The sequence below is a fragment of the Dermacentor albipictus genome, chromosome 1 (assembly GCF_038994185.2).
Source record: "Dermacentor albipictus isolate Rhodes 1998 colony chromosome 1, USDA_Dalb.pri_finalv2, whole genome shotgun sequence".
Lineage (NCBI taxonomy): Eukaryota > Metazoa > Arthropoda > Arachnida > Ixodida > Ixodidae > Dermacentor > Dermacentor albipictus.
In genome coordinates, this window is record NC_091821.1 from 80411698 (window position 1) to 80434502 (window position 22805).

At 44.5% G+C, this 22805-nt stretch overlaps 1 protein-coding gene across 1 annotated transcript in view; it reads right to left on the minus strand.

Moving 5' to 3' along the window:
- The window catches only part of LOC135915098 (frequenin-1-like), a 292700-nt gene that overhangs the window by 54557 nt on the left and 215338 nt on the right, over nt 1-22805 (minus strand). Inside the window, exons 3-4 of the mRNA XM_065448095.2 lie at nt 19416-19464; nt 3037-3126 (exon numbers count right to left, since the gene is read on the minus strand). Coding sequence (XP_065304167.1) covers nt 3037-3126; nt 19416-19464 — 139 coding nt within the window. The remainder of the gene's footprint in view (nt 1-3036; nt 3127-19415; nt 19465-22805) is intronic.

Below are 22805 nucleotides of genomic sequence, written 5' to 3' on the forward strand. Positions count from 1 at the left end.
CAATCAATCGTATTGGGACTTTGACGGTGATATTAACGGCAGCTGGAAAAGTCCACGATTCATTACCAGTGCCGAGTGTAATTTCAACATCTGAGATGGATGACTGTCCCAGCCTGCACTGGCCACCCTTCGCACCACATTCAAGCTCGATTCGAGTGACGAAACGATGGTTTCTACAGCGAGTCTCCAATACATTTCGGAATCAAGTACTATGCCAAGAAATCGTACGTGAGTTGCTTAATGAATTGACGTGCTTGCGAGGCTAATCTTCATCCGGGTCAGTCTTCGCCGTAGCCCAGGGAACAGCATAAAACTGGATTTGCCTGCCAAGGTAGCTAATACTACTGAAGAAAGGTAGGTTTGTGCAGACACTACTGTCCGTTGAGCCATTATGACCAAGCGCTTGTGCTGGTATCCGGATAGCCAAATGGAGATATCACCTGCATATATTGCCACATATACTGTCTTGCATGAATTCTTCAAAGCATCTGTTGAACCAGCCATGGCTACATTAAACAGCATGGGTGACAATACATTTCCCTGTGGTACACCTCGTGATATTGCTCTCTCTCTGCCCAGTGCCGTCTACAGTTTCACCTACATTTCCTGCCCACTGATAAAACTATCAATGAAACGTAGTAGGTGATCTGTGACTCCCATGTCCGCTGGTCGGCAAGATATTGAACCCTGGATGACATTGGCATACACCTTTGATACGTCAATCAAGATTACAAGTGTGGGGACCCCATTAGCTTGGTCATGTTAGATGTGGCTTACCAAATCGAGGATGTTGTCCTGCGCACTTAGACAAGGAGTCTAAGGCTGTGTGCAGCTTCCTCGATGTGAATAAGGCATCGCACACATGGCGTAGCAGGCGGAAGGGAGAAAGACGTCAATGCGGATTTTACAAGCTCGTAAATGTCTGCAAACTCCTCAGCCAGTGACATCAAAGGCTTTTCTTTCAATAAGCAAAGTGCGATAAAAGACTTTAGTGGTCTAAGCAGACTGGATAGATTATATACCGCACCCAATATTCTAGACAAAGGTGTAAGCACACTTAACTTTTCTCAAAAAAGCATTCCATTGATTCCTCCACAGTGTCTTGGTGTGTCGGCGAATAGCTGCGTTGAGTCTGTTAAACACCGTCTTCAGAGCAGGGTCTCCCTTCTTTAGCACAAGCTGCCTCTCTGCTCTTCTACGTCCATGGCACAGATTACAGATCTTTAGGTTGGGAGCCGGAAATTGCTGGGGCAGCTTTAGAGTGGTAGTTGCTACTGCCTTGCTTGCTATCACCGCTTGAAAAAAGCTCATTAGTAGACTTCACAAGGTGTTCTCTGCATTTTTCCCATTTGATAACCTTGCCAATATTAGGACAATATTAGTGCGGATGATCCCTCCCCATCCGATATGGTGCTGTTATTGTTTTTCTATGAATGTTATTAAATGCAGCGTAAGATCAATTGTACTTGATAATGCAGGTAGTCAATAAAACGTCGCATTACCATCATTAGCGACACATAAAGGTAGCTGACAAATCAATTTCGCCACCTGCTTCCCAGGAGCATCCGTGTTTTTGTCGCCCTACATGCCGTGATGCGCATTAAAATATGCGCATATGAAGCGAGGTGCTTGGCAGCGTTCACGGAGGTGTTAAAGAAATGTTTCAACTGGAATCTTTTCTTTGGGGACATGTACACAGGTGCAATACTGACTTTTTTTATCTGCATCACATCCTAATGGCCACTCCTTCCAGCCCATTAGAACAAAAATATCTGACATCCAAAGCGACACGGGTAATTTCGTGACGAATAAACAAGGTGACAGTTCCAACCGGAAAAAAGTTGATGTTATGGTTCGTATGGGCGACCTATCCAGTTAGCGATCTTCGATTTCGTAGTCCGGCTTCCGAAATAGCCAAAATTAGAATCGGTGAGTTTCCTTTAAAAAAAATGTTTAGCTCAGTTTTTCGGTGTATTAATCTACAACAGTTCCATTGCATTATAAAGGGCAATTTTGGTCGATTGGGGTGACATTATTGCTTCGTCGATTTCATAATACACAAGCGGATTGGTCACTGAATATCGTAGTACCCTAGTAGATTGGATTCCAGCGCCAACACTGCTTCAATAACGTTCTTCACGCAGCTTGAGGGCAGTCCTGCTAAATTCTATTGTAGTGCCGCAAAGAGAACGCGCATTATCTCCGTGCTGTCTTGGAATTGCGTTTCAATTTGCTGAGGACTTCCATTTGTGACGGGGAGCGACGCCGTAGGTCGGAACTTCACATTTATTTTGTGCATGTGGAATTCTTTAACGCGTACCTAAATCCAAGTGCCCGTAAATTATTTGCAATCCACTTCAATCAAAATGCAAATTGCATTCCAACTTAACTGTAGAACCCACTGAGTCAACCAGACAAATAATTAAAAGCACTACAGAAACAAAGAAAGCATTTCACTAATGAAGTCTGGCATGATAGCGCTCATACCTTTCCATTTAATTAAATGTTCTTTGATAAGACGTTACGATTCCAGCTAGTCTATATTCTCTTAGCCATACGAGAAATCATATAGTAATTGGCTTTTATGAATTGGAAGCAATAAAATATGCTTCAGTCAATGTTGGAATGCGCTCACGCATAGTACGTACTTCAAGGTTTTAACAAGCAGGCACTATATCATAAGCGGCAAGTTAACACCACAGGCACGAGCATCTTCAAATGCAGTTTGTGAAGTACGAAAGAAAGAAATGATTAAACTTGGAACGCGTTCGCGAATAGTTCACTCAATTCAAATGCACCTGTTGCAAACAAGAATAGACACGTAACATACCTCAACTTAGATCACGCGTACGTGCTCTTCAGGCAGAGTGCGCCGCATTACAAGAGCGCACAAGTTAGAACAGCTCTTAAAAACCATACATTATGTGCCCATCAGTTGTCCTAAACGGTTCAATCTTGCTTAAAAAGGAGAAGAATAAGCTGCCCTAACGCTACGAGGGGCACGTATAAGAAATGTAGCTCACTCGTTGCGTTTACCTTGTTTTCGTCAAATACCCTGAACACGAGTGATGCGAACTTGGAGGGGTCTCCCCGGGGAAAGAACTGCTTGTATATTCTCAGGAAACCCTGCGTAAAAGAAAGCAAGCAAGAGAAAACATTCATCAGGGCCAGTGGCGTAGTGCACGAAACGGAGACTGCTGCCACACAGCAAAGGGGCCGCGCCACTGCGGGGCGACCCGTTTACGTAAACACTGCGTACGCCTGTGCAAGCGGCTTGCACAATACGTGAGCGGCAGAGTCAACACGCTAACGTCGTCGGAGGGCGTAACAAGGCTTCCGTGGGGCAACACGCGAAAATCCAACCACCGCGCCAGGCGAAATAAATAGTGACGGTTGGACAGGCGTAATCCGGAGAACCCGTAGCGCACGAGCTGCTGTCAGGCAACGACCCCGAGCGACGAGCTGAAGAAGGAGAGGGAGAGAGAAGGCGATAAAAAGAAAAGCCCGCATTTGAACAACGTCGGACGCGCTGCAAGCAGCCGCTGCCTCTCCGTTTCCTCCTCGGAGATTGTCACTGGCCATTAGCGTCGACCCGTAGGCAGGTGTGAACCTTGTACCGTGCGCCACGACAGTCTGCGGCAATAACTGTCCCGAATGGCGGCACTCGTGTCATTTCCGCTCTCCTGTGTTCTCTCGTTCGTCCGCATTTTGCAACCCAATGTTGGCGTGAGGTGAAAGACTCCGTCTTTTCGCTGCAGTCGAGAAGGGAAGCGAAGAACCTTTGGCGTTCAAGCCGGAAACGTTGGGTGAATCTGCGTTTCGCAAGCACACGTAAGACAGCGTAAAATACCAGCGCCAGTCTAAATGCATTTCATGAAATTGATGCTCATTATTGTCACAGCAAATAATCTAAATTCTTATTTGATGCGAAAGCATAATTTGCTTCTTCGTAAGAGCGGGCCGAGTGTGGAGATTCAATAAAAATATATTTTTACAGTTTTTTGTATGAAAGCTGGGAGAGAATCTGCAAATACGTAGAGATTACAAAATATCAGTCGTAGGACACCGCTTCTAATGCGCTGTGTGCATGGACCCTGGCTTATCGGCTAGAATCACTTGCTATTCAGGATTTAGGGTTGCGGTCGACGCTTAGGAAAGCCACCGTGCGTGCAACTGCTGCGCCTAACACGACTAGCAAATGTGTGAAGGGGGTGGGCTGTCTGTGCAATGGCCTGCATCACTGTCGCGACGTTCCTTAACGAACTTAACACTCATCTGCAACCGCACGCGGGCTGTTTCACTCGACTAGGTGAGCTTCGGACTGCCCTGGTCAGAACGGAGAGGCTATAGGCTCGGCATTTGGGCGAGTTGGCACTGGTTGAACATCTTGAAGGAGCAGCGCAAGAGGACGAAGATAGAAGGCAGGAACACACAGCACTGTCCTGTGTGTTCTTGCCTTCTGTCTTCATCGTCTTGCGCTGCCCCTCCAAGAGGCTATAGGCCCCTGCTCTCTACCGCCTTCCTGTTGGCCGTGGGGTTTAAAAAGTGCCTTCAGCTCTACTTCACATGCCGCTCTGCGACAGATTGGGACTCTGTCGAGCTTTTGCATTGCATGTTCTCCACCACGTTACTGAGACCCACTGTTACATTACTCTTTCCTTACAATCCCCTTAGCACACACTCTAGGGCCATACAAGACAGCCGAACAAAAACTGCTTCTCTTCATTGTGTCGTGCACTTCACTTAGTGAAATACAAGTGACACGCAGACATCCTCTGATTAGGCTGCCACTGACCTGATGCGAACAAAAGTTTGTCGTGCTTAAATTAAACGAGTGATTGCTCGTAGAACATTTCTATTTACGAAACGGAAAAACTTATTCACCCGACTGTAGCACGAAGCTACAATTGGAAAGCAATCAACTGCGAAGCTTTCTTCCTGAGAAATTAGCATGGATTTCCTTCATAGCTGCGTGCAGCACTCGGGTTGATGAAAATTTTTCCCATTCATGAACTTTGCTTCATCTTTCTAGTTTCCGCAGAACTGATTTTTATTATTACTTAGGTGCCAGCTTTTTTTTTTTCTTTTGAAGAAAGAATTGAACAATACGAGACCACTTCAATAAGTGAAGGATCGCCTTTTAGATTTCCAGTTACGTAGCTCGAATATGAGGACAGGTACGTCGCAGTTGAAGTTGCGCGTGAATAAAAGTTTAACGCGCACAATATCTATCAGATGCAGGTTGCGACTTAAGTGTAATTATAGCTTAGGCTACTGTTTTTTTTATTGTTCTTGAAAAAGTTTTATTTGCCAAGCAGTGTTATCTTCCAAAGATCACATGCATTATATATGAGTTTTGTTTTAGCATTAGACACACCTAACGAATGCAGTCTACAGAAATGTAATGTCTTCTTGACACTTACGTGGTTATAAACTTGACTTCTGAACTTTATTTTTTTAATACCATTTTTTTTCTGTCTGCCTTGCAAAATACCATTGGTTTATGAACAGTCTCAGTGCACTACCTGCTGGAGTTCGAAATGCGGGAGATTTGCTTGTTTGAAAACGCATTTAATTTGCTTTTTAAATGACGCTTCCACCCTGGATTATTATCCTCGGTGGGAAGGAAATGGGGGTCAGGGTGGGGTACCTAGGTGATAGGATGGAAATACAGCAGTTTGACTTGTTTTGCTGTCCCAAAGGTGAGGGGACTATCTTCTCCGCTCAAATGACTCAAAAAAGAAAAAAGAATACCAACGTGGCAATCAGGATCTTGGATCCAATTTAGGAGCGCGGCTATGCCACCATGAATTTTTGGGGAACTATAACACAAACCCAGTACGTAAGTGGTCGATTGCCTGCCTGTCGCCAGCGCATTCCGTCGTTCTTTGGTAGAAAATGGTTAGCTGGCCAACAAGTACCGTGAATGAAATTATTTGCCAAAATTTGCACAGCTTAAGTAGTTAGTCAAGATATTTTTTAAATATGTACAATGACACCGAAAGAGGCTGCAACACTGTACCTTTAGCTCCTTTCAGATGACTACACAAGATAAGCAAGGATGCCTGAACATAACTGCGCAGGCTTGCCCAGTAACGAGGTGTGAAACTACAGTTCACTCTGTGCGAATTTGTAAGCCTTCATGCTGCGCACCGACATCCACTTCCTCCCCCTCCCCCCTTTCTTATTCAATTGAAGGTTTCTTGGTGGAGCGGGACAAGTTTTGACGCAGCGGTGCTGGGAATGTGAAGAGAGAAGACAGTATGCGTAGGGCGCGGTGCCGGTTCATTGCTTGCGTCAATGATGATGTCATCCACACCTTGACGGAATTTCAACTGTGCTCGGTCACAGCAGAAGAGACGCGATTCATCATGGGCACCACAGTTCATGTCAACTCAAAGAATTTTGCTAAATCAGCTTACGATACACTTGCCCACCCCAGCTCATCAGCGTATGCCCTTGGACTTCTTGTTGGGCAGCTCTCAGACTTTCCAGCGTATTTTTATTTTTTATTTTATTTATTTGATACTGTCAACCCCGTTCTTGGGGTCATTACAGGGAGGGTAGTGTGTCAAGAATACATGATAGATAATTTTCTATGTAACATACAAATTCACTGGCGCTCTTGGTAGTTAACAACAGCAACAACGAGAAAAAAAGGAGTAAAGAACAGTAGTTATACAAAAAAAGTCAACAAAAATGCTCGTAGCAAAAATTTAGTATACATCCTCGCAAAAGAAAGTATCTAACGCATATTCAAATTCGGCAGAGCCCTCGTTGCTCACAACTGCATTAGGCAATCTGTTCCACATTTCAGTCGTGTCAGGAAAAAAGAAGAAACGAAAAGCATCAGTACGTGTTAAATAAGGTTGAATATCTCTGCTATTGTTTAGACCATCGCATCTCCTTCCTGGAGGGTGTAGATATAGATCCTTGTTTATTTTTGTTCGCCCACTCACGATTTTGAAAAGAAACTTTAGCCTATACTTACGTCTGCGTTGCTCCAGAGGCTATAGTTCACAAAATTTTAACAAGTCTGTTACAGACTCCATGCGTCGGTATTTACCGCATATGAAACGGACTGCCAATCTTTGTATTCTTTTTATTTTTTCTTTCAGGACTTTCTGATGAGGGGACCACACAACACAAGCGCACTCCAAAACCCGCAGTGAAAAGCAGCAAACCGGGTGCGCCGTCCGATTGGCCTTCTAGCCTTTCAATTCTATCTCTCCCGCTTTGCAACGGGACGCACGCACTCGGAGAACTGAGAAATAAAATCTATGTTGTAAAGCGTGCTCTGCCGCTTAAACGGTCTTTATGCGGAGAAGCTCGTTTAACGAACACAAGCCTCCCGAAGGATACTGTTGACCGTTGCTCGCAGCGCAAGCGGCCAGCCTGCAGGTTGCATTACACATTAATTAAGTACCCCACTTACGCAATGCCCTTCAATAGACCTGTAAGGTATTGTGAATAAATAAATACCCATTAAGTTATAGGTCGTGATAGGTTTCTTTTTTTTTTTGCAACCTAGCTGTCTTGCATTCGCATGGCCAAATGTGGCAGGAATAACCTTTGTTTTATTCATTTGTGATTGCTTCAAAAGGGACTAAACTTGAGCTTGTTGGTGTGGCTTCATTACGGGGAAGCAGCGCGGAAGAACGAGACAAGAAAGATGCACAGGACAGGTGCTGTCCAGTCCGTATTTCTTGTCTGGTTTCTTCGTGCCGTTGCCCCTTAATGAAGTGCTTGCTTCCTTTGCCGCAGCGAAAGATATGAAGAAAGCTTAACGTGGGCGACTAAATGGTGATCGAAACAGTTGGTACAGATTCCCTTTGCTGAAGCAGGAATATAGGTCTTCGTGACGTGTACCACTCGATTTCGGTGATCAGTGGTCAGCCATGGTGGCGTTGGAGCAACTCTGATTTATAACAATTCTGTAGATGCGTATAATCGTTGCTCGGACAGTAAAAACAAAAGTTCGATTTTGAAGAAAATTCTAGCGTTCAGGAAAAAATATGCCTCGATTACAATCGGCCCAAACTTATCAGAATGGCATCAGAAACGAGAAGAGCCAAGAAAGTTTGGTTCCAAGAGGCACGCCTCTGACGTGACGAGCACAGGCAAGGTGGCGCAAGTTCCAACAGTGAAAAACCGTAAATGCGAACGGGCGAACGAGTGGACGCGTATTGGCTTAGAAATGCTGTTTGTAGTGAAATAAAGACTTTGGTGGCACTCATTGCCAAAAATTAAGCAATCGGGCGCTTTCTACTCGGTGCAGCTGATGTTTTATGTCTCCCTGTTTCCCAGCTTCTACCCCGCTACAATGTTTTCTCTCTCACAAACCTCCATGTTCCCTGTTTCCGCCTATTTTTCTGTCTACCTTCCAGGTTACCAGCTTGCTCTCCGCCCGTTATGCTGTTGTATGCTGTAACTGTGGAAGCGTACTCAAGTTTTGGCCTAATTAACGAAAAGTAAGAGAGTGGTTTAACACTAGGTGGAGCAGTCTTGAGTTTGTGGCGCAGAAGGCCTAGTTTCCCTAAAGCGGCAGAGCAGATGGTATTTATGTGCAAGTTCCATAAGTCACTCGTTAATGTAAAGCCTAAATATTTAGAAGAGGCTACTTTCAGTAAAGGTGCTGTAGCCAAATTGTAAGTATAGCCTAAGGGGACTTTTTTTGCGCGTCATGGGTCGATAGACACACTTAGTTGCATTAAGAAGCATTCCCCATTGCTCACACCATTTTAACGCATTGCCTAAGTAAGAGTTAAGGTCCCATTGGTCACTAATGCAGGTAACGTTTTTTAAACAAAGCACAATCATTAGCAGATAGACGAATTTGAACTGGGGTGTTAACCACATTCACAATATCATTTATATATAGCAAAAAAGTAGAGGGCCAAGTACGCTCTCCTGCGGAACGCTAGAAGTTACCGGAAGGCAGCCAGAGTGTTTTGCCATCTGAACGTATTGGTTGCGGTTGTTTAGAAAGGCTGAAATGCAGGAAAGGAATAATTGTGGTATGCAAATCATCGGAAGCTTTGTAATTAGTTTATCGTGTGGAAATGTATCGAACGCTTTGCTGTAACCTAGAAATATTGCATCAATTTGACTGTTAGTATCTAGAAAAACTGCAAAGGTATGAACTATAATAACTAATTGTGTTGTAGGAGAAAATTTTTTTCGAAATCCATGTTGATGATCTGTTAAAACTGAGTGTTCTTCTAAGAATTCGTTTAATTTGTGAGCTATTATTTGTTCGATAAATTTACAACACGAAGATGTTAAGGAGATCAGGCGATATATTTATAGCAGTAGACGGTCGCCTTTCTTGAATATCGGCCCAATTCGGGCTGTCTTCCAGTAATCTGGCAATTCCGCTGATAACAGAGAGACACGAAAAATAATAACTAAGTATTTAGCAACAGGCTCGGCAAAGCAACGAAGAAATATGTTGTGGATATTATCGGGACCACAAGAAGTTTTAGCCTTTGAGTCAAGCAACATAGCAACGACGCCAGGATAAGAAATAAAGTTTACATTTACAGCATGGTCCACCTTTCTGGTTGGTAGAGAAGAACTAGGGGCATAAAATACGCTATGGAAATAGTAATTGAAGTGCTGGTCAGTGTAAGTCTGATCAGATACCATTGAACCATCGACAAAAACCTCGATATGGGTTTTTTTTTTTCCGCTGATATAGTTCCAAATCGTCTTTGGGTCACTTTTTATGAAGTTTCGGAGTGACGTATTGAAGTAGTATTCTTTCGAGCTATGCACTGCATGTGCGAGGTTATTTAGAGCGTCGGACATAGGTTTGGGGTCAGCTTGCTTTTTCTTTATTCTTTTCGCTCTACGGTTGACGTGAATAAAGCGGAAAAGCGGAAGTCACACAGTGCGTATGCTTATGCACCTTCTTACGTTTAAACGGTATAAAGTTTTCAATGCAACAGAAGCCAATACGCGTTTAAATTGGTCCCAGAAACTGCAAACATCGGTATCAACAAGATCTATCAGATACGTTTATTGCGTATACACTTATGTTGAAGTCATAAAAACGCGATATAAATTGTGCAACCCTATCTTGAGTTGATTCCAGTTCTTCGATTAAATACTTTTTATGAGGAGTCTAGACAGATGCAGTGAATTCGAGTTGTGGTCGGACAAAATTTAAGTAAGTTCATTTAGAAAGGTTTATTTAAGTTGTAGCGTATGTACCCCAAGGATAGAGAAGCATTGGCACATATGGAAGTGATGTGCGATGACCACGAAAGGGTAGGAGTGAAGTCAACACCAAGATATTTATAGTGTGTATCGTGCAAAACTATGCTGATATTTAAATAATTCAGAAATGTAGAGGTGGTTTGTTTGTGGCTGAAAGAGATTACACTGAAATACGTTGAGCTTCACTAGTCAATTATTACAAGTACAAACGAGCTCTAGATGACGTTCTAAGGCTAGATGATCATTAGTACACTTAATGGAGCGGTAGAGAACGCAGTCATCAGAAAAATTTCGTACATGTGAAGATATATTATTGGGGAAGTCATTAATGTGTTTTAGAAAGAGTAATGGGTCAAGAACGCTGCACAGCTGTGCACCTGAAGTAAGATGTGAGAGAGAAGAGGGAAAATTATTGGCAACTGAATTGCTAATGATTTAACAGGAAATTTTGAATCCATGATAAGGTAATAAAACCTAATTTAGGAGATGATAATTTTAACATGAAACGGCAATGTGCTACAAGGTCAAATGCTTTTGAAAAGTAAAAAAAAAACGTCAGTTTGTAGATTGTCGTCTATATTATCATGTAAGACGGTAGTTAATTCTGATAACTGTGTCTCACACAAAGAAGCTCCTCCTAAGTCCGTGTTGATTAGAAAAGAAGTTATTGCCTTCTAGATGGCAGTAAAAATTAGACGCAATTACATGTTATAAAATTTTGCAGCATACGCATATTAATGATATTGGACGTTAGTGTTCCGAGGAGTATATATTACCTCATTTAAATATGGGTACCACCTTAGCTGTCTTCCATTCAGTGGGCAGCACGCCGGTCGCTAATGATTGTCTGAAGATATGACACAAAATTTTGCTGGACACAGAAATGGCGTTTTTGAGTATTTTAGAATTAACACCGTCGATACCACAGGATGTAGATAGCTTAAGGTTATTTATAAGAGATGCGACAGCTTCAACTCTGATTTCTATAGGCGCATGTATTCGTAGATAAGGTGCGGTACATCAGGAAGATCAAAGTGATCTTCTGTAGTGAATATCGAGGGAAAGAAAAGCGTTGAAAGGAGACGCGCACTGATTGTCAGGGAGTTGAGTATTATATTTGTCGCGTAATGAAATAAAATTGCTGCACCAGTCAGGGCATATAATGTGGCAGAATTTCTGGGGATAATATTTCAGCAGCGATGGTGAGTCATGGCTAAAGTAATTATCTTTAGCTGTGTGGAGGACGGCGAGCAAGTACTTAGGTTTTCCTTGTAGCTACCCCAAGCTGCTTAGGCGCGCAAGCGCTTGTATCGTAGCGGCGTGTCTTCCCATTTCGAAGTGAGCGTAGTGATTTGGTGAACCATGGGTTAGACTTATCGTTAGTTATTTTAATGAGAGAAACGTGCTGGTTTAGCAAAGCAGACATCTTATTCCTAAAGAGTATACAATTTTCCTCGAGCGATCGACTATAAAATGACGGTAACCGGATATGAGTAAAGAACGTTTCTAAATCGGCATTAATAACGTTATAATCAGCTTTGTTATAGTCGCGCATATTTTCTGTAGCAAAAAATTTAAAGGATGAGGATGTGTTAAGCGTTACTTGCAGTAAATTGAGGTCACTAAAGCCTTTAATAGACATAACTTGATCAACTATCTCAAGCGCAGTTGTTAGAATTAAATCTAAAATCTTACTACTACGGGTTGATTGCTTAACAACTTGGGAAAGGTTAAAATCTGAAGTTAAGTTGTAAAGCTCTGCATAAGTGCCACATAAGGGGGACAGGTGCACCAGTCGATGAGAGGAAAATTGAAATCATGGCGCTCCGAGTAGGAAAAGATCTTCAGGCGGCCCAGCGTTCACCAACCATTAAAAGTAAAAGTTAACGACCGCCCGAGGCCATAATTTTGGCTACCAACCGAGTGAAGAATTCTCGCACTCATAGTAAGAAGCGTGAAGTTGATTTTAAACTCGGAATGCCATAAGTGTGTTTAACTGTAAAAACAAAGAAACTGACATTCACTCTTGTCGCTGCATATATTTCTCCAATCAGTCGTTTCGACACACAACTGGGTAATTTATTATCAGCAACACCTCGCCCTTGGATTCTTAGTGGAGGTTTTAACGCACAACACCCACTCTGGGTGAGTTTGAAGATGGACTCCTATGAAGGAAAACTAGTAGTATTTGCCTCGGACCAAGAGCTTTGCTGTCTCAATGACGGCAGCCCAAAACATTCACGGAGACTGACCTACATGAGCTGTCTGGATTTGACTTTGGACGCTCGGTGTCTTCGAAGCAGCGTAAAGTAGTTCTTAGACATAAAAATTGACGAAAATGATCATGTTACTATCAATTTTAAGATCAAGTCCCTATCTAGTGCCCTCCGTAGAACAGAGTGGACAAAGCTCAGGTCGCTCATGAAAGACGAACGTCAAGAAGGCCACCCGTCATTCCTTGAGAATCAGTTTCGAAACGCACTGCAAGAGGCTATGTTCACTTTTGGACCTTCTCCAAAGTACACAGAATATGAAGGTGAATTGGAAAGGCTTCAAGCGATTCGCCGACGAGCAGAAAGAAGTTACAGGCGCACCAAATGTATTCTATATCTGAAGGAGGTGAGGCGGACCCAAAAGAAAATCCAGCGCCGCATCGATACGTTGCAATCTCAAAAGTGGAAATTCTTCTGCGAGTCCTTGAATGCTAAGCCGCTGTCCCATATAGGGAGAACTCGTCTCCGCGACAGCGTCACCCTTTTAAGCATCTTGCCCTGCATCAAGTACGACGTGAGATCGACGTTGCCGAGGACTTCTGCGCAATAATTGCTGGCTTGCCGTCTCTCCTTTATCAACACGGCGTGATGTTGCGGCATCCGAGGGCTATCGCATGGATCTCAAGTTTTCCATAGAGGAACTAGAAGCTGCACTTGTGACATGTAGGAAGTCATCATCACCTAAGCCCAACGGAGTCGCATATACACGGCACTTGGAAACCTTGACCAAAAAGCCCGCAGTGTACTCTTGGAACAATACAACGAATCCTGGCACGACGAATTGATTCCTTGTGAGTGGAAGGTCAGCCGCCTAGTACCTTTACTTAAGAGCTTTAAATCTTCATTAAACATGGCATCGTACCGCCCCATCGCTCTTGCCAGTTGGGTTGGCAAAGTAATGAAAAGAATGGTGTTGACGCGCCTTGAATGGTACTTCGAACATAATAAGGTATATTCGCATGCAATAGCGGACTTCCAGCCCGGTCGGTCATCCATCGATAAGGTGCTTGATTTAGTAACATCGGCTCAACATCAAAAGCGTATAAAACCATTAACGGTGGCGATGTTTCTTGGTGTCAAACGCACATACGATAATGTAGCACGCCAAGCAATCCTCGATGCTTTGACTGATGTGGGAATTGGTGGCCGTGCACCTTGCTGGATTTATAGTTGTTTGAAGCATAGGCCCATCTTCGCATTTACCGAGGATGGAATAGCATCCCATCATCTAGCCGGCCAAAGGTGTGCCGCAAGGCGGAATGTTAAGCCACACGCTCTTCAACGTAGCACTGTTAGGCCTTGTTGGAGCGTTGCCAAGGACGGTGCAGATATCCATTTATGCAGATAGTATCTCCATCTGGGCGTCCGGCGTGACACGTCAGCAGACACGAGCGAGGCTGCAGAAGGCGGTCACACAAACGTCTCCTTACCTGCATGCGAAAGGCCTAGAACTACTCTCAGAAAAACGCCGATTAGTCGCATTTACACGCAAAACAATGACTTCATATGTTATAGCATAAATAGACAAGTAATGGCTTACGAAAGAAACCACCCTTTCCTTGGAGTCATCATCGACCGTGATTTGTCTTGGACGCCGCATATTTCATATATGAAGAAGATATTCACTGCAATAGCCCATGTATTCAAATTTGTCGGAGTAACGTCTTGGGGCGCACCTGTGCAATTCTTGACATAGCTATACCATGCGTTATTTATGGGGTTCCTAAGATACAGCCTCCCCTACTGGGTAGCACCAGTAAAACGAACCTTCACGCAGTCCAGAGCATACAAGCCCAAGTTCCACGGACGTGCCTCGGCCACCCTAAGCCTGCATCCACAGCAGCCACAATCGCCACAGCCCGTGACCACTCTATAACAACATACTTTGCAGTGGACGCTCTAAGAGTGCACATTCTACATGTCGCAAGGACACTGTTTCACCATCTTGCTTGCCTGTCAACATATTAGTCCGCATACGGGTTTTAGCCGTCTCGTGACTACTCACGGAGCATCGCTACCATCGAATCACGTCCGAGTAGTATGGCCTTCGTTGCCACTGTGGTCTCTGCATTCACCTCGAGTATGCATTACCATTGATGCCTTACCGACATCATTGATGCTTTATTAATGCCTTACCAGGCATCCAGAAGAAGGCATAAATGCCGTCAGCAGCACTGAAGCAGGCAGTATTATTGAGACTATATGAGTCGAACTCAACACGGACCGCACCACCAGTGGGACGGTCTTGCACCCTAGTTAACAGCTGCAGTATTTAACCCAGCTAATTCTACAATGATAAAATTCAGGACATCGCACTTGACGTAAACGACGGCTGTCGAACTTGCAGCTCTCCGTGCAGCAACTAATCATACAGAAACACCCCAGAAATGGTCCATCTTTTGCGATTGTAAGGTCGTCCTCTAGAGTTTGCTCTCTGCATTACGCCGTGGACCCCATGAAGGACTTGTCACGGAGGCACGAAAGAGGACATGACATGGTATTAGAATGGCTGCCAAGTCACTGTGGTATCCTTGGAAAACACCAAACAGACGCAGCCGCTTGAACTTCACATAACAGTGACGATTGCGTCGCGATTGCGATGTCAAGAACATACGCAGCGGGAAAGCTCCATGCGCTTGCTCACGAGCTTACGTTGGCCCAATGGAATTCGGCAGACTCAAAGACCAGCGCCTTTGTTACCTGGATCCTCATCTGAAGCTCCGCCTTCCGTATGGCTTACTACGAAGGGAGGTAACTATTATTTTCGCCTATGGCTTGGAGTAGCTTTTACTAATGCGTACCTCACTGGAATGCCCACAAGTGCAGAATGTGAAGTTTGCGGGTGCAAAGGTACGGTAGCGCACCATCTGTGCGATTGTCGTTGTTTCAATGCACAAAGAAAAGTCTTCGGCACCACGCTTGACAAGAGTGACCAACCGTCCCCTTACAGAAGCAAAAATTCTTGGACCCTGGTCCCAGCCGACGTCGGCCTGAACTGCTTTAAAAGCGCTAGTGTGATTTTTAAAGAAGCGGGACTCATTAAAAAACTATAGTATGTTCGAATTGATGCGTCCTTTTTTCAAAAATATTTTCTTGCTTTCTTATTTTTTCTGCCCTCACCCCAACTCCGTGTGCAAAATAGTCAACTGGACACTTAATTTGGTTACCCCCTCTGCCGTTCACCTCTTGATTTCCCTTCTTCCCTTTTTCGTTAGTCCGCTTTCCGTACTCAACCGCACCACTCCCCTTCAGCGTTAGTTCCTTCGCCAGACCTAAGTGCACTCGGCACATTCAACGAGGGTCTCGCCCTATAGTACGACGTGCTCAAGCAGCGACTGCAGCTATGTATTTATAGAGGTCGGTGCCCAGCCTTCTCTTTCGTTTGCCTTTGTCAGGCACGTGGCACCTCCATTGTCCATGGACTGAGCCAAATGACAAGGGGAAGTCTTTCCAACGAAAGCTATGTGCGAGAGGGTGAGGGAGTCGAGGGGCTATGGGATTTCGAATGAGAGCGCATCTCGTCAATGACTACGGAACCTTAAAAACGCGGCAACGGCGTGCAGCACGACGCGCAGCGGGAATACGAGCTACCGAGAGCGGTGCTCGCAGAACTCAAGCGTCCGAAGAACAATAAAAAGAGAAAAAAATACCAAACGTGCACGCATTCCTCGCACTGCCTCCGAGGCATAATACATACACGCCCAAGGGGTTTGTATGCATGCCCAGGGCGGCCAGTGAGTCCGATGAGCTATCTGCATTCTCTTTATGCACACGCCGGGGCGACAAAGTGTGCCGTGCGCGCCCCTAAGCTTTCAATGCATGCTCGCGCTGAGCTGTCGGGAAATGTTGCTCTCAAGATGAACTGGAGCTGAAATGCACCCATCGCTCTGACCAAAAGCTATGCCGAAAAAAAAAAAACAGTAAGAAAACTGCGGCTCTTCCGTGCAGGCGTTACAGCTCGTGCATGTGCGCCGTTTTCGCGATTGGATTTCTTTGAACCTGTCTTGGTTGTCGGAAAGATGAACTAGCTGCAGTCCCGTTATTCCATTCGTGAATGCCAACAATTCCTTTCTCTCCGTTTTCGCTTTTCTTTTTCATTCTACAAAAATTTTGCTTAACGCAGCGACTTTATGAACGAAGATTTTGCTTAGTAGCGAAATTTATTAGGCAGGCGTTTTGCGGAATGTGACATACGTGATGCACACTTATGCCCCAGGTCTGGCTTCAGCTCGCTACCTTATTTCACTGTTCAAAACGGCAGGTCGGCGGTCACTTCGGCAGAGCCAAAGAAGAGCTTAATCGAAACAATATCGGCATCTTCATTTTGTGACCTGTCATATGTGCTTCTAACGTCGACCCTGCGAACTAAAAAATAAATACAATAGAATGTCAGTTTCTTGGAACCACAATCAACTATGCGTAGCAGCACATAGAAATGTTGCGCTAGCAGGGGAAAACTGCTGCAGCATATTGGGTGTTTCTCTCATGAAATGCGTCAGACATTCCTTACAAATAGGGAAGATGAGATAGATAAATGGTTTCATCTGGATTGCCTTTACCTCAGAAGCATACATTTGTAAATAACTCGAGGTAGTAATTATACACGTACTTTTGCAAATTAAACTAATAGATATTTCCCATAAGAGCCAGATGATCGACCGCAATGGAACACCACCGAGCGAGATGCTCATGACCGTTTCCAGACGTGCAAAAAGTAGGCGCTGCCAATTTTTACAGCGCAATAAACTCCGGCCAATTTCACCCAGAAAAGCGACACTGAAGGGCGCATGTTAAAGAACCCCAGGTTGTCGCAGTTATTCCTGAGTCCCCCACTACGGTGAGCATCATAATCATATCGTGGTTTCTGCACGTAAAACCTCAGAATTTAATTTAAAGCGAAACTGAAGTCCCGAAGCATGCAGCTGTCGCGCACTTAGCTTAAGGTAGAAGGGTGACGTGACTGCTTACGCTTCACCGTCACGCAAGCATGAAGCGAGCGAGATCGTGGCTTGATAAGGACGCTCACTTGATGCTCGCCCGACGGTGAGGCGTAAGGAATCACGCCACTCATTGGACTAAGCTAAGGGCGTGACAGTTGCGTCCCTCGGGTCTTCAGTTTCGCTTTTCTAGGTGAAATTGACCGGAATTCATTACGCTGTAAAAATTGGCAGGGCCTACCTTTTGCACGCCTGGAAATGGTTATGAGTACAGCAGACGACAAGCTTCGAAGTCTTCCATTGTGGTCAATCTTCTGGCTCTTCTGGCAAAGCAAAAATAGTATAATTTGCCCAATTACTTGTCGAATTACTACCTCAAGTTGTATGCATCTGTGATATACTCAGTCCAGTGAAAATAATTTGTATATCTCGTCTTCCTTATATTTACAAAATTTCGAACGGGTTTCTTGAAACACCCGGTATACGGGAAGCACGTGGTGCTTTAGGCTCGTCAAGTCAAGAAAGTGAGCAGGAAGTTTTTATTTTTAGTTGAGAGAGGACGAATTGGAACGGCTGATCAAAAGACGTTTATATGCTTGTGTTCTAGTCACGAAGGCAACACGCCACTATATTCACGGGACTATTTCTCATGATAGCATTACCCGGATAAATATAACCACCGCTAAACAAAGCGCAGGTGAAACACACAGCAGGAGCCAAATCGCACAAATGTGGACCTCGGAATGATTAGCCAGGCGACATATTAATAAATGTTTGCTTTCTGTGCAAAAGGCAACTGCCAAAGAACAAATTAAAGCACGGTTAGGATCACATGTACGTAACAGTTACAACTTCGCTGTTTCTGGAGTGTTGCTTCAGTAAGGCCTGCGATATAGTCGAAAAGTTACTCGAAAAGCCAGTCACACACTCATTGCATCAATATCTCGCTTCACGCACACATTCAAGGCCCATTTCCCGAGATGCCGTACAAATCTTCATTCGAACTCCGTCGTGCCGAGGACAGTGTCCAGCTGGGACGCTCTTCTCGGCTCCGCAGGCAGTAATTCGGTACCACGATCTATTAAAAGCGCTATCTTTACTATATATTGTAATATATATAGTCCTCTTCGTAACGCCCCGTGCAGCATTGAAAATAATGAAAGAAAAATTACCGGCTTCTATATCATTTAAATAACTCTGCCTCCTCAGACGTCTTGTGACATATTTCATGTGAACTAGCTGTTAATCGTTTGCGGTAAATCATTAAAGCAATGAGTGAAGAAAAATGGATACGCAGCTTTTCCAGCCAGCTGCCAGCGACGAAAGTTTAATCCTAAAAAAATGCGTTGCTGGTGCTAACTGCCAGACTAGAGAGCGCGCGCGCACTCACTCACTCACTCACTCACTCACTCACTCACTCACTCACTCACTCACTCACTCACTCACTCACTCACTCACTCACTCACTCACTCACTCACTCACTCACTCACTCACTCACTCACTCACTCACTCACTCACTCACTCACTCACTCACTCACTCACTCACTCACTCACTCACTCACTCACTCACTCACTCACTCACTCACTCATCCTTTCCCTCTCTTTCACACACACGTATTACAGCCCTATTCCTGCTTTTAAATGTGATCGAGCTTAAAGCAGCGCAGGCATTGAGAAAACTTTTACTTCTTTCGCAACGCATGCTGCACCTTATCGCCCGTTTTTCTGGTATTGCTATTTTTCTCTCTCTCTAATGTCATTTATGAAACTAAAGAACGCGTTTCATTGTGCAATTGTCTGCCGCCACAATACATCGCATTATTTCCCGTGAGGCGAGGCTTAAATGCGAAAAGTGAAAAAAAAAGAATGTTATTTTCACCTCGTACGCCAGTAAATATGTTCTCGCTGCGTGATACTCACACACCCAGTATAGCAAGCAATACACAACCTAACAGATGATAAGGGTAGTTGAAATTCGGCTTACTTGTTCTGTGAGTAATCCATTCGGGCAGTCCTTTAGAAAGCCTTTGTACCTATAAAGGAAGAAAAAAAACGTAAAGGTAAGAAAAGACTAAACACTGATAAATTTTTCACGTGCTTTTGTTGTTTATAATTGCTACAGCTGCGGCATTCCCATCCATGCTTTCATGAAACTCGAAGAACAATGGTGGTGCATATTGTATTTTTTTTCTTTTCCTTATATGCATTTATATATAGTTCTTTCGCGGAAATTCACAATTGTTTCATCCCAAACAACTTTCAGCTTCATTGCTACAAGTCGCCCGTAAGACATGTGCCTTTTAACTGACCCCTGCACGTAGTAAATTGGAACAGAGTGACGACTCGCTTTATAAGGCCGTCCAGCTGATGTATACCGCCGCTTAACGCCTTTTTAGAGCGCCGTGCCATAGTTCGGGGTTGAAACAGTAATGTCGCTAGCCAAAGCCGCGCTGCGCGGCATTTGCGCGCTTCTGGTAACGCCGACAACACCCGAGCTACCAGAGCAGCAATCAGCTTGTCGCGCCTTTTTGCCAGTTGCAGATCACCAACTGACACATTTGGATCACGCGCGTTGCGCGCGATGGTGGCCACGTTTCGCGATGTGGGCGAGGTCCGACTAGCCGACCGGCAACGTTCGTTCGTTCTTGGGCGCTTAATTTCCTGCCCTATCCGTAGGGCACACCACAGCCAACGGGCGAACGAAGGCGAGAGAGCACGTTGCGAAGGTTCGAAGAAGAGGATAGCGCTGGAAGAGGGCAATGTGTGGGCAACCGAAGGCGACTCGCCACAGGGACATAAGTTAGAGACGCGGAACGCATTGACAAATAGGCAAACCAAACCAGCACCCCGAGACGAGCGGGGCCACAACGCCTGCTTAGCTCAAAGTGGAGTGAATAGGAAGGCCCACGGGAAGGAAGACAGACGAATCACAAAGAAGAGTGAAGAGAGAAAGTGGTGAGAAAGAAAATATGCAGCGAAGCCTCTCGAGGTTGGATTTTCTACATTCAAAAGGTATTGCGTTTTAGGTAAAGCTCCAGAATCCTACCGACGCAGAGGCGCCCGTTCGCACTTTCGGCTGTCCTCAGGCGGAGTAGAAAACGTAAAATGATTCCCACAATATTGGTCCATCCATTGTTCGGGTGCTTCTGGTAACAGTATGAAAACATAATAACAATGACCTCTTGGGAAAACTGCGGAAGCCGAGGCGGCCATCCTTTCGTCTACTTTCTCGTGTATTTGTGTATGTGTACAAGATTAGTCATGATAATGATGACTTATTTACATCCCCTTTGGAACAGGGTGCTTACAAATGGTCAACTAGCCTGCGTGAGTTATTCAGGTATCCTATATAAGTTTTCCATTCTAGCATTTTCTATGCATCTCTTGAAGCTTTTTTTTTTCTTCCTCAAAACTTCTCTACCTTGCACCGCTACCTATGCCTGTAACGGATCCGGTCATATCAATCTCTGCCCTGCCTTATTTTTTTTACATTAATATTCTGAACATATCTTGCTTATATCTCGACTGCTGACCGGTTGATGCATTCGTCCATTTTATTCCAAGCGCTTCTGGAAGGTGTACGTTACCTAGGGGTTTCACTAGGTGCACCCCTTCGCATTCCATTAGAACATGCTTAGTAATCTCCAGATTTTTACTGCAGCACACACATATCTCATCTAGTTGCGAATATTTCCTCCAGTATGTTTGTCGTCCTTAGGCAACCGGCTCGAGCCTCAAATAGCAAGGCACTGCCCTTTGTGTTATCGCAGAGATTTTCCCTTCTAATTTCTTTCTTCTCATTCTTACGGGACCCTCAGGGTCCCGGCACGGTTTTGGGACCTTGGGACCCTGTTCTGCATATGCTTCTTGTAATCGTGCTCTGAAAAAATAAATGTTTGATTTGATTAGTAAATCCTCAAGGTCCTTTTTGTTTCTGTTCTTTGCATCCAGTTAACAGTCTCTCTGTTTCTCTCCCTTTTTCCGGGGCATGTTGGCCAGCGCCCTCACAGCCAAGATAGCGAATTCGCCGCCTCAGTTTAACCACCCGCGTCACGCAATACGTGACCTTAGGAGCGGCCAACTGGCCAATAAACCCTTATGTCGATGAATGCTCATGGCGCCAACACTGCCAAATTCGAGGCTCTCATTATGCACGAAGCGAGAAGAATGACAGAATCCGAGAGGCTCAAATTCTAAAGAAAAAACACTGCAAAAGAAAGTCCAACCCCTGTGACCTTCGCAGTATTCTCGCTTATAGAAATGAAATGCATCGGTGCTTACGTAAATTTATTGCCATGTCAAAAAGACGCGGCAAGTACGTGTCCTCGCGCGCATTCGATTGCAGGGTACCGCATAAGAGGTGAAAGGTGGCGCCAAGTGTTGTGACCGCTTTTATTGCATAACTACCACCTTTGTGTCGCGACCCTGTTGTTCTGTTTTTCGCATTTTGTGCCGAACTGCGTGCCATGCTCGTCCTTTGTACGAAGGTATCTTGCGCGGTTTTCTCTAGATGGCTTTCGCTCTGGCTTGCAATTGTCTCAGCACAGGGACCGCATTTTTTTAACGATCCATTTCAGTTTACATTCTTTCGGCCCTTTCCGCGTTCGATCGAACGTGGCTGGGCTGCCGCCTCGCCGCCATTATCGCTGCGATCGGCCACTCTGCGTGAGGCAAGACAAAAAGAATCGAAAATCAAATTCAAGATTTTCAAAATTGCGGGCCCTGGGTTGTGCTTCATGGTGGTAGTGTCCGTGGTGTCATTGGATGTTTATTGTGTGCTTGTCGGTGCTTTATAGCCCGTACCCAGCGCTAACTGCGAATACCGTCACGCTCAATTTAATTTCATGAGATAACCCACTTGTGCAGCCGAGCGATGTTTTTAGATTTTTGCTTACTCCGGCTTTTTGAAGTAAACTTTGGTGTAATGCACCCATAGTTGCTTTTCACCTTTTATTGATTTTTGTTTTCTAATATTGTGGCTCGGGCAGGTTAGCCACCGTTTATTTCAAGCAAATAGAAACCGTATTTAAACTCTTATGGTATGAAGTTTTATTTTCCTGTGACAAAAAAAGAAAGACACTAAGGGAACATGTTCTTCGGCCAGATATGCCCGAGCAAAGGCCATCTTTTTTTGTTGTCTTTCCTTAATTTGTTGGTTGGTGATGCTGCTGTTAGCTCTTGGAACATGCAGGCCCCACACTAGCTTTATCGTATGTACGGCCGCAATCTTATAGTTCTTACCAATTCATCACTTAATATGACGCAAGAAACAGTATTGCCTGTACAAACATATTTTTCCAATAAACTCGTCCTTTCGCAAACAAAGCTCTTCCATAAGACAACCCATAACTGCATCTTGTAGCATATATGATAC